The sequence below is a fragment of the Mustela erminea genome, chromosome 10, assembly GCF_009829155.1.
Source record: "Mustela erminea isolate mMusErm1 chromosome 10, mMusErm1.Pri, whole genome shotgun sequence".
Lineage (NCBI taxonomy): Eukaryota > Metazoa > Chordata > Mammalia > Carnivora > Mustelidae > Mustela > Mustela erminea.
Window position 1 is genome coordinate 58974718 of NC_045623.1, and position 17544 is coordinate 58992261.

The 17544-nt window shown below is 36.4% G+C and overlaps 1 protein-coding gene across 13 annotated transcripts in view; it reads left to right on the forward strand.

Moving 5' to 3' along the window:
• The window catches only part of DOCK7 (dedicator of cytokinesis 7), a 219732-nt gene that overhangs the window by 181775 nt on the left and 20413 nt on the right, over window positions 1-17544 (forward strand). For 7 of the 13 annotated variants that reach the window (XM_032303467.1, XM_032303473.1, XM_032303471.1 and 4 more), the window contains 6 exons: window positions 2670-2828; window positions 3565-3665; window positions 5074-5266; window positions 6669-6812; window positions 9760-9891; window positions 11397-11411. In XM_032303467.1, the coding sequence (XP_032159358.1) occupies window positions 2670-2828; window positions 3565-3665; window positions 5074-5266; window positions 6669-6812; window positions 9760-9891; window positions 11397-11411 (744 nt within the window). The remainder of the gene's footprint in view (window positions 1-2669; window positions 2829-3564; window positions 3666-5073; window positions 5267-6668; window positions 6813-9759; window positions 9892-11396; window positions 11412-17544) is intronic. The other 6 variants (XM_032303470.1, XM_032303468.1, XM_032303472.1 and 3 more) reach the window with 1 other exon arrangement.

Here is a 17544-nt window from a genome sequence, read left to right on the forward strand (position 1 = left end):
AACTACATCCTATCTTAACCTGTCGTGCCAGTCCTTCTTCATTTTTCTAATATATGGATTATATCAGACTCCTCATTTGCTGAAAATAAAGTATGTGGACTTTCTTCCTGTTCATCTTTCATTTTTGTATAAAATCCAGGAGAAGTAGGAAATTGCCATTTCACACTGTCCCTTTTTAACTAGAAGCCAAGTCCTTGTTTCTTAATTGAGAACAGAGGAATCCAATTACTTTATTGATCTTGTTTAGCTTTTGAAATAAAATCCCTGAAATTTGACCACATATAGAGTCTTCTTGATACATCTGTTGTTTTAGGAAAGCTTTATATAATGGGATAAAAATAGGTAATATTTCCTCTTAGTGTCAGATAGTACCTCTAATAAGGAACAGATAATTTAAAACTGGCAGTAGATTATATAGTTGATATATTCAACAATATTAAAACAAAGTATTGAGGGGTGCCTGGGTGGCTCAGTGGGTTAAGGCCTCTGCTTTCGGCTCAGGTCATGATAGTCCCACATCGGGCTCTCTGCTCAGCAGGGAGACTGCTTCGCCCTCTCTCTCTGCCTGTCTCTTTGCCTACTTGTGATCTCTGTCTGCCAAATAAATAAATAAATAAATAAATCTTTAAAAAAAAAAAAAAAAAACACCAAAGTATTGAATTGTGTTCTAGGTTCTGTAGGAGGCATTGGCCACACACAGGGAAAAGGATGGTCTTTTTTTCCCCCCTTTTTAAGTAGGAAGAAGAAGTGGAGGAAGGAATAAACAGTGCTTATCTATGAACAGAGAATATTCATCCTATTAATAGCAAGAAGTACCCTTTCTGTGTTGAGGGGTATATAAATTCATACTAAGTAAAACACGTAAAACCGTAACTGCACTGAGCAAATGCTGAATAAGTGTTTGCTATTGTTAATATAATGAGAGATAGCACAGAGCTGTGTGTAGGCACAGAGAAAAATGATTTATGCCCCCAAAGATGGATTTTCAGAAAGAGGAGATGCTTGAACTAAGGATGAAGAATTGCCTGATCAGAATGATGAATAGGTGGATAGCACTTTGTAGGTGAAGAAAATGGCACATGCATAATTAAAAAGGCATGGAGACAAGAGAAGGAAACACGCAAACAGAGAAAGATACTCTTTTAGCACTTCATGATGGTTCTGGCTGGAAGAGAGAATAGAACAGGAAAAGATAAAGTTGTAATTGGAAAGGCCTAGACTAAGCTATCCTAGGACAGATACTTGTTTTGGTACTGTCTTTTCAATTCCCCTTATATAGTTTGATGTATTTACTGAGTCAGATACTTGAAGTTTATCCTCAAGGCTGCGGTCGGCCATTGGAATATTTTAAGGAGAGGAGTGATGTGTTCAGACTTGAAAAATTTACATAAATTTCCCTGATATTATGTGGAAAATAAACTTGAGAAAAAAGGCCATAAGACCTATTAAGTTATTTCAGTAATCCAAGTAATACATGATGGGGGTATAAACCATAGCAATGGCCTTGGGGCCATTGGATGGAGGAAGACTAGACTGGAACAGATTGAGGGGAATGGGGACTGGATCTACGGTACGGATAAGGGGAGGAGAGAGTGATAGAGGAATGACTGCTAGATTTTTGGCGGGGGGGGGGGGGGGGCGGGTACCTGAATGACTAAAAAAATAGTAGTACCATTTGTGTAATCAATAGGAAAAGAAGGTATATTAGCAGTGTTAAAATTAGGGTTCTCCTGAGATCCAGATGGAGCCATCTAGTGAAAAACAATGGCCTAGAGCTCTAGAGAGGAATACGAGCTGAAGAACTAGACATACATCTATACTAATCGAAGCCAAAGAAATGTAGGAGGCTATTTAGAATAACAAATGTAGAGGTTTCTTGACAGAATCTTTGGGAATACTGGTATTTAAGAAGGGCAACCCAAAAGAAGTAGATATATTTAGGAAAATCAGGATAAAATGGTACCACTGAATAAGGCAGGAGATTTTCAAGGAAAAAGTAATCATTACATTTAAATACACAGAATGTCAGGTAGAATGTTTATCAGAAGGTATCCTGGATTTGGCATTTACTAGGTTTTCCCTGATTAACCTCTTAGAAGTGGTTTCATAGTGGGAAAAGGTGGGACAGAAAGGAATTCACTCTGAAAAAGGAGGAATGTAACTACTCCTGAGCCTCATTCCAAAGATTCTGCTTTAAGTTACTTGATGCATGTTGTGTGTTAAAATTACTTTCATTATGGTAATGGACCTAATGAAATGGGCTGGAGTTTGAAGATGAGATGTCTACCACTTAAGAATTTTGTACTATTGGTCAAGCTCTATAACCTCTTGTGTAACCATGGTTTATTATTTATAATATATACCTCAAAACAGATTAATGTAAAGTCCTAGGCACAACTTCTAATTCAATTCTAACACATGGCTTTTTTTTTTTCCACTGTTTTGTGGCCTATTATTCTTGGCATATTATTCTGAGTGTTAGGTCTTCAAAGGTTTTAAAATAATTTGATTTTAATATGCATATTTAATTACTTTTTTAAAAAATTATCTTTCTTGAGATGGTATTTTTTTTTTTTTACTGAACTTCTCCTTTAGCAAGTACAAAAAGAAGACTTTTTTCTTTAAGTTTTTCTATGTTAAATGCTTACCTGACAATTTTTCTATTACAGAACTTCGCTAGGGTTAAAATGCAGGTAACCATGTCACTTTCGTCCTTGGTGGGCACATCTCAAAATTTCAATGAGGAATTCTTAAGACGTTCTCTAAAGACTATATTGACATATGCTGAAGAAGATCTGGAATTGAGGGAAACAACATTTCCTGATCAGGTCAGAAATGTGACTCTTTAGATCATTAATCAAAACAGGATCCTAAATAGGCACTTTCCAAATTGTTAATTCAAACTTGGGTTTGAACCTATAGTTCTTCCTATAGGAGGAACCTATAGTTTTTTTTCAGTCCATAAATCATATGCAATAGATGGGGTGAATCATTTTGTTTCAATAAGCCATGCTTCTTTCATGGAAAGCTTAATATCTTTGGTATGTAATTCTGTGAATTTGTAACAAATGGAACAAATAATAGACCTAGGCAGTATAAACAAATATTATTTAAGATGAAATATTATTCCCACTTATTAGTGAAACTGTAATTTGCCTTAAAAAGTGAAGTTTTTACAAACTGCCTTTGAGAGAATCAGAAAAAGAGAAACAAGAGAGAATTTCCTTTTGTATTCTCTTCTTGTATCCTCTACATCCCTGTATTTTATTTCTACTTCTAGTTCTATTTGTTTCCAGGTGAGAGAACTGAAAACAAAAACAAAAAGCCAAAACAAACAGCCTGCTGAAGAATTAGTATGAAATTTACTACCCTTCACTCCCCATACCCTAACATACCCATATCCTTTAGAGCTCTATATCAGTATCATTTTATTTGTTTTGCAATCTTCAGATGTTTATCTGATAATCTTTCTTTTTTTTTAATCTGATAATCTTTTAAACTAATTTAATGATTGTGAATGATTGATAACTAAGGATATTTTTAAAATAAAATTCTCTGCTGCAGGTTCAAGATTTGGTTTTCAATCTCCATATGATCCTTTCTGATACTGTTAAAATGAAGGAACACCAGGAGGATCCTGAAATGTTGATTGATCTAATGTACAGGTATCATTTGTTTAATTCACTTATACCTTGTATAACAGGTTTAAATTGGTAAAAGTTAAAAATAGAGCTACCCTATGATCCAGCAATAGCACTACTAGCTATTTGCCCAAATACAGAAATACTTATTCAAAGGGATGCATGCACCCTAGTGTTTATAGCAGCATTATCTGCAATCGCCAGATTATGGAAGCAGCCCAATATCCATCAACTGATGAACGGGTAAAGATGTGGTGTGTATATAATGGAATATCATTCAGCCATGAAAAAGAATGACATCTTGCCATTTGCAACAACATGGGGGGAGCTAGAGTATATTATGCTAAGTGAAATAAGCCAGTCAGAGAAAGACAAGACCATATGATTTCACTTATATGTGATATTTAAGAAACAAAACAAATGAACAAAGGGGAAAAAGAGGAAGATGAGACAAACAAAGAAAGAGACTCTTAACTATAGAGAACTGATGGTTACAGGGGGCGGGGGCAGGGGAATGGGTGGAATAGGTGATGGAGATTAAGGAGTGCACTTGTGTTGAGTCACTGAATTACACAGTTGAAACTGATACTACACTGTATGTTAGCTAACAGGAATTTAAATAAAAACTTTTTAAAAATTGGTAAAACATACAGAAAACATTAGATAAAAGAATAAACATACCAGAATTACTTAAGTCATTTTCTGATGGTAGATTGAAAAGTCAGAATACACTTCTTCCATGCTGCTTTTCAGAAACAGAGGATTTTTAAAAATAATTATGGCACATATTTACACTTTAGTATCCTGTGCCCTGGACTTCATGCAGAAGGCCTAAGACCCATATTTTAAGTGTAAAAGTCAGTCCTTTAGGAAGAAAATACAGCATGTTGTTTTACCATAACAGTAAGTTTTCTGATTTTAAATATTGCTTTGCCTATTATGTAATATTTCTAAGAACACAATTTGAGACATTTTTAACTCCTATTCTGTCTTGAAAGATGCAAGTAAAATTTGAGATTTCTTTGCCATATGAACCTCTCTTTATAGTTTTGGAATTCTTTAAAGACACAAAACAAATATTTCTTTAAAATAAATATACAGTAAAACTCCTAATAAATCTTTTTCTTGATTGTGAAACGTCTTCATATTCCCATAATGAACACGTAAATTTCCATAGTTTTCCCTTACTGGTGGCATGTCTTTTTTTTTTTTTTTAAGTCCCCCTACAAAAAAACTGCTGTCAACCATTTCATGGGCCCACAATTATTTCTTTAAGCATATTCAAAGACATTTTCATACCATTCAAACACTTGTCTTAATAGATTGTGTTCAGTAACAGAAACCTTTCTAGGTAAATACTGAACGAGCAGTCCAAACTCCCTTCCAGCTTGGGAAGGGAATGTTGATTGAAAACAATTTCTCTTCCGATTAGAATTGCCAAGGGCTACCAGACCTCTCCAGATCTGCGACTGACCTGGTTGCAGAACATGGCGGGCAAACACTCGGAACGCAGCAACCATGCTGAAGCTGCCCAGTGCCTGGTCCACTCAGCAGCACTTGTCGCTGAATATCTAAGCATGCTGGAGGACCGCAAATACCTTCCTGTAGGGTGTGTAACATTTCAGGTAGGAATCGGCTGGGTTTATATTATATCAAGGTATGTCCTTTCGAGTTTTTTCTCACTGGTGTTAAGATTCACTCAGCTTGTAAGGAAAACATAAAAAGAGTAAAGCTAACACTTCACAAGATAAGTTAATACTTCACTATTACTAGCTTGAATATATTAGTAAAGAGCATTTCTTGTTAATTTTCCCCCACTTCCCACTTTTTTTTTAACCTCTAAATACCAGTGTTTATTCTCTTTGCCTATACCGCTATGGACTTCATAGCATCTATGAAATACATGTGAAATAATGGAGTACCCGAATATAGGAGAAACTCTCAATTGGCTTTTACTTAAAACATCAGCTAACCCAGCATTCTCCATTCTCCATATAAAATAGGCAGATAACCATGGCTGAGATACGATAGTTTACTGCCTCGTAGGACTCCGTACCTCTGACCCACTAGTCGAATTCTTTGCTTGCCAGGAGTCAGTTATGCTTTGCTTTTCTTCAAAACCTGTGAATGCCAGATTTGGGAAATTACAAAACTTAATTAAATGTTATGTTCTCCTGTGAAATCTGAAGACAGAAAGAAAGCTAGCCACTGTTTCTCTGAAAACTAAGTTAAGTGTTTTGCCAAGACTTGATAAAAGTGAGTCTCCCAAACAGTTGCTATTGAATTAATTTTGGACCAACTACAAAAAGACTGAGGGGAAAGCTCCTAGAAATCTAGGATAATTGGATAACCTTTTAAATTCAAGTTTTTCTTGAAGGCTTTCTCTAAAGAAACCAGAGCTGGAAATCATAAGAACGTTGTCTTATGGGTATTTATTCAAAAATCTGATTTGGAGACCTGTACACAAAGAGAAGGCCTTAGATCTACTTTGAAAAAATGTCAAATGAGTGTATGTTTGCTATAAATGTTTAGGTTAAAATATTTAAGGTGGTATATATTATTTCTCCTTTAGAAATAATGGCTGATCCCAATCTCATTGGCTTTTATTATACCTGAGTTTGTTCAGTAACTCAATGTGTGTTAGGCAAGCGAAGACATATTGCATCTTAATTTTCCTCATGGGGAGTTTTGACAAGATCATTTAAGTTAAAAATAAAGACTGTTTAAGTCTCCTTACTCAGGTAGTCCTGTATCATATCACTGTTTTCCTTAGCCCATGATTTTTCTTAATCTTTTTATCTCCCAACTTTTATTAATGGAAAAGTTGCTAATAATGTTACCATTTACTGTCATCTTCAGAATACAGAAAGATTTTGGAGATTTGTCTTTTATCTCTGTGTTGACTACCCCTACCTTTTTTTAACCCAAGCTGGTATTAATATTTCATCTTCAGTTAGTTCCCCATATACATCTTTCATGCTAAGAAATTAATCCCATTTCAAAAGCCATTTCAATTTTCTCCCCCAGAATATTTCATCTAATGTTTTAGAAGAATCTGCAGTCTCAGATGATGTGGTATCTCCAGATGAAGAAGGTATCTGCTCTGGAAAGTACTTTACTGAGTCAGGACTCGTGGGATTACTGGAACAAGCAGCTGCTTCTTTCTCTATGGTAGATGACTCCTGTTCATTCTTTTCCACAAATACATACCTCTGAATTATTCATGATACGTGTATTCTCTCTGCCTATGACCCTGCTTTTCCTTTATGATAGTTTTCTCTAAGCACTTTGAAAACTGTCTAGGAACAGATTTTCTCTGTAGATTCATCAGTTTCACTCCTTTTTGTCTTAATAATCTGTCATTTCCTCTAGTGTTTTTCATTTGCTTATTTATGAATTATCACTTAATCTATAGCAGACTTTTTTTTGGTTTATAAAACTTTGACCACCAACCATTTTCTAAAACCTTAAAATTAAGAAACAGAAAACCTCCGGATGATTTTAAGTTCCTGTTTGAGTAGACTAATGTGGCTCTAGCTTTAGAACTGGTCTTTCGGATGAAAGGATCTTCTTCTGAGTGTTTTGAATGTTGCCCTGGTGCTCAGGAAAATTATGGCCCCTCATCTCACTGGTTGCACAGTGAGCCCTGTTAGGAAGTGTCAGAGACCTGGAGCTTATGAGGAGCTTTATGAACTGCTGTACCATGTTAAAATGTCAGTCCTTGTCCCTTCCTGTCTCTGTGTGAAGAACTGAAGCAGTCTTGTTGATCCAAGATGGGATGATTATTGGAGAAGGGAAAGATAGCTAGCTGAAACCATGCTTCCTTTCTTAAACTGTGGAAATAAGGACATCTACTGTCTTTGACATTTCTGTTGGGTATTTAGTGTCCAAGTTTTAGGAGACTGAAAGTTCACGTTAGGTTAAGGGGGAAGCTTGACATAATATGCATTGTTGCCCTTCTTCACCATTATACTGCTATAGGGGATGGCTTATTCTCCTGGCCTTAACCCTACCCAGCAATGTATTGGGTAAGGGCATCTATTTAGAAGGCATACAGCCCGAATTCATATCCTGGCTCTGCTGCCTTAGTAGTTCAGTCACTTTAGGCACATATTACTCAACCTATCCGTGCTTTGCTTTTCTCATCCATTAGATGCTTAATAATGAATAATGCATAATAAGAATTGCATAGGAATGCTGTTAGAGGATTAAATGAGTTAATATATATGAAGTGCTTATCACAGTGCCTGGCTCCAAGTAAGTATTAGTGTTTGCCACGACCATCCTCTTCTTCATCATTCCTGCTTATAACCAGCTTATTTAAATATAATTATTCTGAGATTCCAAGAATGTTAGGTGATGGGCCATTTTAAAATTTCCCGTCTGAGGGGGCACTTGGGTGGCTCAGTGGGTTAAAGCCTCTGCCTTGGGCTCAGGTCATGGTCCCAGGGTCCTGGGATCGAGCCTCACATCGGGCTCTCTGCTCAGCGGGAAGCCTGCTTCCCCCTCTCTCTCTCTGCCTGCCTCTCTGCCTACTTGTGATCTCTGTCTGTCAAGTAAATAAATAAATAAATAAAATCTTTTAAAAAAAAAATTCCCGTCTGAGGACTTCGACTGTCCTGGTTGCTCCTCTGGATCCCTGCTCCTTGAGTTCCATTTTAAGTGATCTGAACTAGCAGTAAGAAAATGCTTTTACAGTTAATGGAATATTTTAATAAATACACACTCTGTGTTTGTGTGTATAATTTTAATAATTCACAGTAATACAGTGGCCTGTATTATGAAAGTTCTTTTGTAATAGCATACAATTATGAAATCCACTATTTTTCAACTGGTCTGTTTAATCTTTTCTTAAAAAAAAAAAAAAAGAAAAGAAAAGGTTTGTTTTTTTTTTTTTTTTTTTTAGATTTTATTTATTTATTTGACAGAGAGAGATCACAAGTAGATGGAGAGGCAGGCAGAGAGAGAGGCAGAGAACCTGATGCGGGACTCGATCCCAGGACCCTGAGATCATGACCCGAGCCAAAGGCAGCGGCTTAACCCACTGAGCCACCCAGGCGCCCCAAGAAAAGGTTTCTTTTAAAGATTTTACTTATTTGAGAGAGAGGAAGAGAGAGAACATGAATGGTGTGAGGGGCAGAGGAGAAGCAGGCTCCCTGCTCAGCAGGGCTCGATCCCAGGACCCTGCAATCATGACCTGAGCCAAAGGCAGACGCTTAACCAACTAAACCACCTAGGCACCCCCCTAATCTGTCTGATCTTAATTACAATAATTAACTGGGGCATTTTAGTTACACTATATATATTTCACTATTACAGTTACGTGATCGCTTAAACTCCTGTGAACTTCTCCTTAAAAACTTAAGAACCACATATTTATGCCCTTCGGAAAATGTTTGCCGATTTGTGAGGTAATAGGAACTTAGCAGCTCTTGGAAAACATCTCTTTCTTCCTTCACTGCAGCCACCAACCCATTATTAAGGACAAGGAAATGGAATAACAGTACAAACACATGTTGTCCCTCACTCTGATTATAAGCAGATCAGCCCTTGGCTGGCCAGCTGGCCCCTGGTGGAATAAAGTCTGGTAGCTCAGAACCTCCTTAAATTTGGTGAAAGATCACAGATTTTTTCCCCCCACAGGATATTTTCAATAAGATTCCCAGTGTCAATTCAGTATTTTAGAAATGTAAATAATTTTAGTTTGTCAGGATACCACAGGTCATCTGATACCTGTGACCAGTGTAGTAATTGGATTTCTTTTATTCCTCTGCTCAGAATTAATTTCTGCCACAGTGTATATGCATCTGTAAGTACTCACACGTACATACTAGTAAGTAATTACTCCATAGGTAGTAGAATGTTCAATTTAAATATGCATATATATATGGTGTGTATGTTAAATATACCCACATGTACATATCCAGAAGAGATAGTGTATTGTGCAAAATATTCTTCTTTTATTAAGGCCTAATAAAATTAAAAGTTAGTAGTGTTTGTTTTTATGTCCTACTGGGAAAGCTTCAGTGGTATTGCTTTAGTGGAAGTATTGTGAATTCTTAAATTGTAATTCTTTCATATTGATGTAAGAAAAAACAATATAACATTATTCTTACAGGCTGGCATGTATGAAGCGGTAAATGAGGTTTACAAAGTACTTATTCCTATTCACGAAGCTAATCGGGATGCAAAGAAACTATCCACAATTCATGGTAAACTTCAAGAAGCATTCAGCAAAATTGTTCATCAGGTAATGATTGCACTTTCTAGCTTCAGTGTAAATGGAGAAAACTGTCTGAAAGTATTAGTGTTGCTTTGTATTTATGTCAAACTGGATTGGATGAAATGACCATTTTAATCATGTTACAAATGAACAGTGTCAAAATGATGGTTCATGGTGAGAGCAAGATTCATTAGCAAAAAAATGAATTTACCTTAAGTAGACCATGATCATCATAAACTTTGTACATAGCATTTTTTTCTTCACTTTTTAAAATTATTAATAGTTGGCAAATTTTTAAAAATTGTTAGTTCTATTCTGTTTCAACTGTGGGTTAAAATTGTGAATGCGATTTTTAAGTTGATTCTTTTGCTGCCAAAAAAGATTTTTATTTAAGTTAGATTTTTATTAAATTCATGAAAGTTTAATAAACTAATACTGTTAATGTTTTCAGCTCAGCTTCATTTTCCTAGGTGTTCCATTCAAACATCCCTTAATATATTTCTAATATGAAAATAATATTTAGTGAAAATAATAAAACTGTTGTCTTATGTTTATTTGATTATGATAGTATGATTTTAGTGCTTGCTTATAGTTTATGGGATCCACATATTATCACCTAAATTAAAATCAAAATAAGCCTTGGTTTAAAAATGAAGCAGACTACTAGCAACTGATTTCCCTGAAACTAAATTCTTGGCTCTGTTAAAATACTCTGAGATAGCCTGTTGAGCCACCTCCTTCCCTACTTTCCCTTCCCTTCCCCGGGCTACCTGTGCTGTTATCTGCTGCTACCATCATCCAAGAAGAAGGTGGAGTATTGAGTATCCACTTTTGTATTCATGACTAGTCCTGCTCTACTGTCTGTCAGCTTGACCTCCTCTTTCTCACTGTGGACTAAGCTGTTCTGGATGAATTGATACAATTTGAAAAACTTTAATAGTCTTAAAACAGGGCTGCTGTACTGTTAAGCCAATATTTTATTGTCTTTTACAAAAACACTGAAGTTGCCAGAGATTTATTACAATTCATGAGGGTTAACAGGTAGGTCTTATTCTAATCAGTTGTACATACACTGTCAGTTACATGTCCGTTCTGGAACACCTGGAGCTAGTAGTTTGCAAGAAATTTTCCTCCATTTGTATAATAGACATTTGAACAAAATTGCGATTTCTGTTCCAGTTTACCCTGGGTAATTCAGTGAGGCGCTACTCCCGTTAGTTAGAGGTCTAATTCAGACACATTGATGAAATATGAGCTGCCTCTTTTTCACCAAACTTTAGTTTCCCTTACTAAAGTTTTTAAAAGTGAAATTTTAACTACTTAGGTTTTGAATAAGCAATTCAGGAAATTATTACAAATCTTAAATGAAAGAATATGGTGTTTAAAATACCCTGCTATCTTCTATTCGAGGAGGAGAATTTATGGTTTATGGTGCCTTACCTATGGTGCTCAAGTTCCTTTGGCCTTTTTTTGTTCTTTTAAAACTTTTTTTTTTTTTTATGACCTGCCCTTTTTTACTTTTTATTATACAGAGTACTGGCTGGGAGGTAGGTAATGTTTTAGTTAGTTAAAGACACTAATAGATTGATTTGACCAGATTTCTTATGCCAATGCTTTGCCCACATGTGCTAGCTGTGGGCATTCTGTTGCTGTCTGCTATCAACTGAATTCATTAACCAAAGAAATTTTGTTAAAATACTGTAAGTTATTTTAAACAATTTATTATTAAGAGGTTGTAGGCAGTGCATGGAAATTCATGTTACACTAATGAGATTCTTTGGTAAATGAGCCACTTTGTCATCACTTTAGTATGTTTTTATCCTTTGAAGCATTTTCTTTCATCAACATTTACACACAGATTTCTTTTTTTAACCATATTGTTTCACCTCATTTTACAGAGGTCGATTTATGTGTTATTGCTCAGAGGTGTAAAGAGAAAATACCATATTTCATCTGATCAAAGACGCCATCAATTATAAGACCTACCATTATTTTATATGGCTCTAGGAAAGAAAAAGAAACCTTATTGACTCACAGCATCCTATCAGTTGAAAGATGAATGCCAACTACAGGAATATTAAAATGTGGTCCCAAAAAATGTGCGTCTCAGAATTGATGAAATAATGTGTTGATTTGATCTTGAGTCACTTCACCTTGAGTATGAGCACTCCTGAGGGAAGAAACTCACTTTGTCATTTAAATTTTGTTGGTGGGAGGGATACAGAGACTGGCAGAACATGAAATTTACTTTGACCTCCTATACTGACAGTTTAAAAGTTTGTGTTGAAGACTACATATAGACTTCCTTTTATGTAGGAGGTAGGCTTGTGAAAAGTAATGCATGAGTCAAATTTTACCTGAAAAAAGCCAGAAAGATTTGATTGCTATTATTTTAGAACTTTCTGTAAAGAAAAGAGCTCTGGAAGATGTGCCCTAATCTATATTGATGCGGTAAAGCCAGGGTATTAATAAATCAGGTTTATTTTAAGCAATGCTTATTTGTACAGGTGTCTGCTTTGCCTTTCACTTTGAGGTCACATTTACATTGGCTCAGCACCTTACACTTTCTCTGGTTTTGCACTGCGGTCCTTATTTAGGGACCCAAATAGAAACCCATAGAAAGAAATGTTACTACTGTGTTTCTTCCATCTCTGAATTTGTCCCTACCTCTGGTTTTCTTCAGAGGAAGCCAGTACTTGTACATCTACCTTAATTCTCCAGATTCAATGTATATGGCCTTATTAATATCTAATATGTAATTCCTCATTTCTGTGGCTCAGTTAAGAGATCTAGAAAGAGGCTTGCCAAGGTTAATCTAGGAGTGGTAACGTTCCTTATGCATTTCCTCACATGAAATGAAATTAGCTGAAAAGTAGACATGAAAGAAGATATATTGAAACCTCTGAGCAGTTTATTTCTAGTTGGCTTGATGCTAAATCGACCCCTGAAAGGTACAATTTTCACTGGTTATGACATTAATATCATTCTGTCATCATGTTTATTGCATGGTAAAAGTCGCACAGACTTTATTTTTCTGTTTATATTCTTGTCACTGCCTTTCACTGGACTTTTAGCTTTGTAGCTTCTAAAATTGTTGCACGTTTGTTTTTTGCTTTTCCCTTGTAAAACTTAAATGGATGCTTGCATTTTAAAAATGTGTTTGCCACCATTTGCTGCTTATTTGTTTTGATATTTCCCTAATTAAAATGCTTTCTGTTTTCTCTTCTCTCTTGCCCCTGGTTGCTGACCCTACTCCCTACTTTTACTATTGTCTATTGTGGTAAGTTCCTATCTTGTGAATATTTTTCTTTTTAACTCTGGGAAAACTTCAGTAATTTTGTTTTTTTCCAAAAGCTATGTTTCCTAGCTAATATCCTAGTATTCTCAGAGAGCTCACTGGTTTAATTTCCAGTAAGGATGACTTATCCATTGTGTAGAAAGGCTCTTTGCATTGATAACTGACTACCTGATTTACAGGAAAAGACTTTCTGGGCTTATGTATTAGTTCATTATGTTTCATTTTTCATTATGCTCTTTGATTTGGTATAAATTATTTGAGTTGGCAAAGCTTTTGAGGTGGGTGTGTGTGTGTAAAAGATAACTCTAAAACTTGACACTTAGCAATTTGGTTAAGTATTTACCATGCAGATGAACAAATCAGGGACCTGTCACAAATCTTGGCAGCTCCTACCTGTTCTGCTGGTCTCAGTACCTTAATGGCTATTTAGCGTTCACCTTTATTTTCTCTTTTCTCAAGCCCATTTATTTTTCTGGCAATAATAGGAAATAAAGGGTGTTTTAATCATTTCTTTCTTATGATTGCATTTTTAAAAATATTTCTAGGAAAAGAGAAATACTGAATTTCTGTATGGAAGTTTGTTTTTGTTTTGTTTTGTTTTGTTTAGATTATTTATAATTTTTATTTGACAGAGAGAGAGAAAGAGATCACAAGTAGGTAGAGAGGCAGAGAGAGAGGGGCAGATAGGCTCCCTGCTGAGCAGAGAGCCCGATGGAGGGCTTAATCCCGGGACGCTGAGATTATGACCTGAGCCTAAGGCAGAGGCTTAACCCACTGAACCACCCAGGCGCCCTGTATGGAAGTTTTTATACTGATTTTGTATTTGTTGTGGGTGTGGGTTTTTTTTTTATTTTGTTTTGTTTTGTTTTACTTTTTTGGTGTGTTTCATTTTTTAAAGATTTTATTTATTTATTTGACAGAGATCACAAGTAGGCAGGGGGGGGGGTGGGAAGCAGGCTCCCCACTGAGCAGAGAGCCCCATGTGGGACTTGATCCCAAGAGCCTGGGATCATGACCTGAGCCAAAGACAGAGGCTTTAACCCACTGAGCCACCCAGGCGCCTGATGTGTTTCATTTTTAAAAGAAGCATTTATCCAGGTATCCAGCAGTGATCAATTTCAGAAATAAATTAATGCAATTTTGGGTTTTTTAGGATAGTTAATCCCCAAACATCAGTAATAGTCATGTGACACTTTCTCCATTTTATTTTTCTTTAAAGATTAGAAGATATTTCTTCAAAGGGAATATCACTGGTATATTAGGTATATTTCACTATCTCCAGAAAGGCTAGAGAGGGTGGGCTTATTAGCTTTGTGAAGCTAAATTCTTCCCGCTGGAATGCTTAACAAAAGTGGGGCACCTTACCGTTTGAGATCAAAACATACAAAAGGGCTATATCTTAACTCTTGTCATCGGGCTAGATGGACACGAATATGAGGCAGTATTTGGGTTTTATATGCTCAGAAATACTGGCCATAGTTCTGGTGCTATGGTTTCATTTGAATTTATTATGCTTTTAATCCATGTTCAAGCTAAGTGAGATAAATTAACTCATCTAAGCAAGCAAAGGTAGAGCAGAATTAGAAACAGCCATATAACGGAGGTGGGGGAGTCTCTGAAAGAAGAGAATAAAAAAAATTCCAAGAGTATAGGCTTTATGTCAGGAATGTCAAGTCAGATATAAAGAACGTTAAGGAAAACATATGGGTAGGAAGAATCTTATCTCCAGGAGGAGACACTTTGTGGGTAGCTGGTGAATCCGTGATAATTGGTGCAGACCCATGACGGAACACCTGATGGTGCCGTTCTGCTGATCATATTCTGCCCTTTATGCTGCTTTTCAGAAAAAGAAAGACATGGACAGCAAACCTGTACAATGTAGATGATATTAGATGTGATTTCTTTTTCTTGGACTATGACATGGAATGGTTGAAACTAAACTTCTGACAAGAAATGTAGCAGGGTATATCTTAGAAGAATATATTTCATAGGTGAACCCCAATCTGCTTATTGTATTAGAGTACAGAAGACAGTATTGTAATACAGAGAAAGACAAACCATAGGGTAGGAGGTACCCATTAATTCTCAAAAGACTTACTCAAGGAAATTCTCAAAAATTCTCAAGGAAAACATCAGAAGTGGGAGATGGTTCAGAGATCATACTTATGTCCTAACGTTGTATATCAGTATATAGGGTATGGGAATTTTCATAACTTAATTAGAACTTGGACTTCAGATGTTAAATATATTGGTATTTAACTCTTAGTCCTGCCACTGATTAACTTTGTGACCTTGGACAAGTTATTTTTCCTTACCTATAAAATGAGCCCCCCCCCAAAAAATGGTATCCATCTCATAGATGTGATAAGAATTAATAATGTGTGTAAAGGGGATAATGGTGTCTGTCACATAGTAAGTAGTTTTAAAATGTTGGAGATTATTATTTTTAATGTTACTATAACATCATCATCATCATTATCATTATTGCTACTTGAAATCTTAATTTGGGGGGCACCTGGGTGGCTCAATGGGTTAAAGCCTCTGCCTTTGGCTTGGGTCATGATCCCAGGGTCCTGGGATCGAGCCCCAAATCAGGCTCTCTGCTCGGCAGGGAGCCTGCTTCCTCCTCTCTCTCTCTCTCTCTCTGCCTGTTTCTCTGCCTACTTGTGATCTCTGTCTGTCAAATAAATAAATCTTTAAAAAAAAAAAAAGAAGAAGAAGAAATCTTAATTTGGCTAATGAAATGGAAGAGGTGTTATGTTCCCAAGTTGACATCTGTTACTAATTAAACTGATAAAACTGTTTGTGTTCTATAAGAGGAACAGATCCAATAGAAGAGGAGGGCGATTACCATTGTTTGAAATCCTGGTATGCCTATTTAGAAATCAATAACCTTGAAGGAAGCCTAGGAGAAAGCAGTTGGATGGGGATACAAGTTTTGAGTAGTGATGTGGTTGTAGAAATGCACAACCAGCCCAACAGAATGTTCTTGCTAAATAAAGATAACAAAACTAAAAAGGATTTGGGATCCTTTTGTCACAAGGCATTTCAGCCATTAGAGAAGTGGAGAGATGAGCCCATCAGTTTTGCTCACCGGGGATGTGGTCTCATCACCCACAAGATGGGGGAATCAGTAAATAGAACTGCTAAGGAAGAATCAGTTAGAGTGTGGGAATGATGGGAAATTCAGAAAGAATTCATGACCGTAAGGAAAGGTGATGCTAGGAGAATAGAGACTAGGTTATAGGAAAGCAGAAAACAGAAAACCCGGGCCGCCTTCCTGGTCTTCTCGTGTACTGGGTAGGCTGCTCTCCTAGGACCTGCGCACTGGCTCGCTCTTCTGCAATGCTTTCCCCAGAGATCCACATGAGTAACTCTCCCACCTCCTCCACATCTTTGCTCAGGTGTCACCTTTTGGTGAGATCTACCGTGACCATGCTCTTTGTCTCTTGTGTTCACTGATCTGTCACAAATGTCTGGAACCACTTGCTGGTATATATGGTAGGCAGTCAGTATGTGAGTGGATGAGTGGTTTCCCTTATATTCTGTTTCATGCCTTTGTATCTTCTTGTTTTCCTTTCTCTCTCTGCTGAAATGTTCTTTCCTTCCTTCCCACATCCAGTTAGCCGTTCTGAGTTGTAGAACCCTGTGCGTCACCTCTTCTGTGACCTGGGTCCAGCAGGATTAATCTTTCCTTTCTTGATACCACTTTTTATTATAACACATAACCCTTTGTATTGTAATTACTTGAGTATATCCTTTACTTTCTTGAGGAGCCAGATCTTTTCATTTTTATTTTCATATTACAGAGGATGAACAGTGTCTAACGCATTATAAGCACTCAATAATTTTTTTCCTTGAACTGAATGTCAGTATGAGAAAGTAAATAAAAAGAGCTTTAAGTGCTTAGTACTAGTTATAAGCTGCACTAATAAAATTCAAGTTCATATCGGCAGTGAGCCTACTGATCCCTGAGCTGATGACAGCACATCTGCAGTATTGTGTCTGTTTCTGGGATGCCACACTTGGAAAGGTGGCTTTGAAAAACTAATAAAATGCAAACAAGTTAGTAATTCCTATCATATAAACATGATTGAGAACTGGAAAGTTTTAGTTAGCTAAGGGAAATAAGTCCTAATTGCAGTTTTCAAATATTTTAAAAGGCCACAATATTAAAGACTTGGAATAGTGTTTTATGTTGGACACCTCTGAGAGGAGTTTAGCCAGAATAACAATTTTAATATTTGTGGTTTCTCAAAGTAGAAATGTATGTGTATATATGTGTGGCATTTTTGAAACATAACAATCACAAGGTTTTTTCACAGATGCCATTTTTGTTTTCCATGCAGTGCCTTCATTCCTTGATTATGTCAAAACTTGCT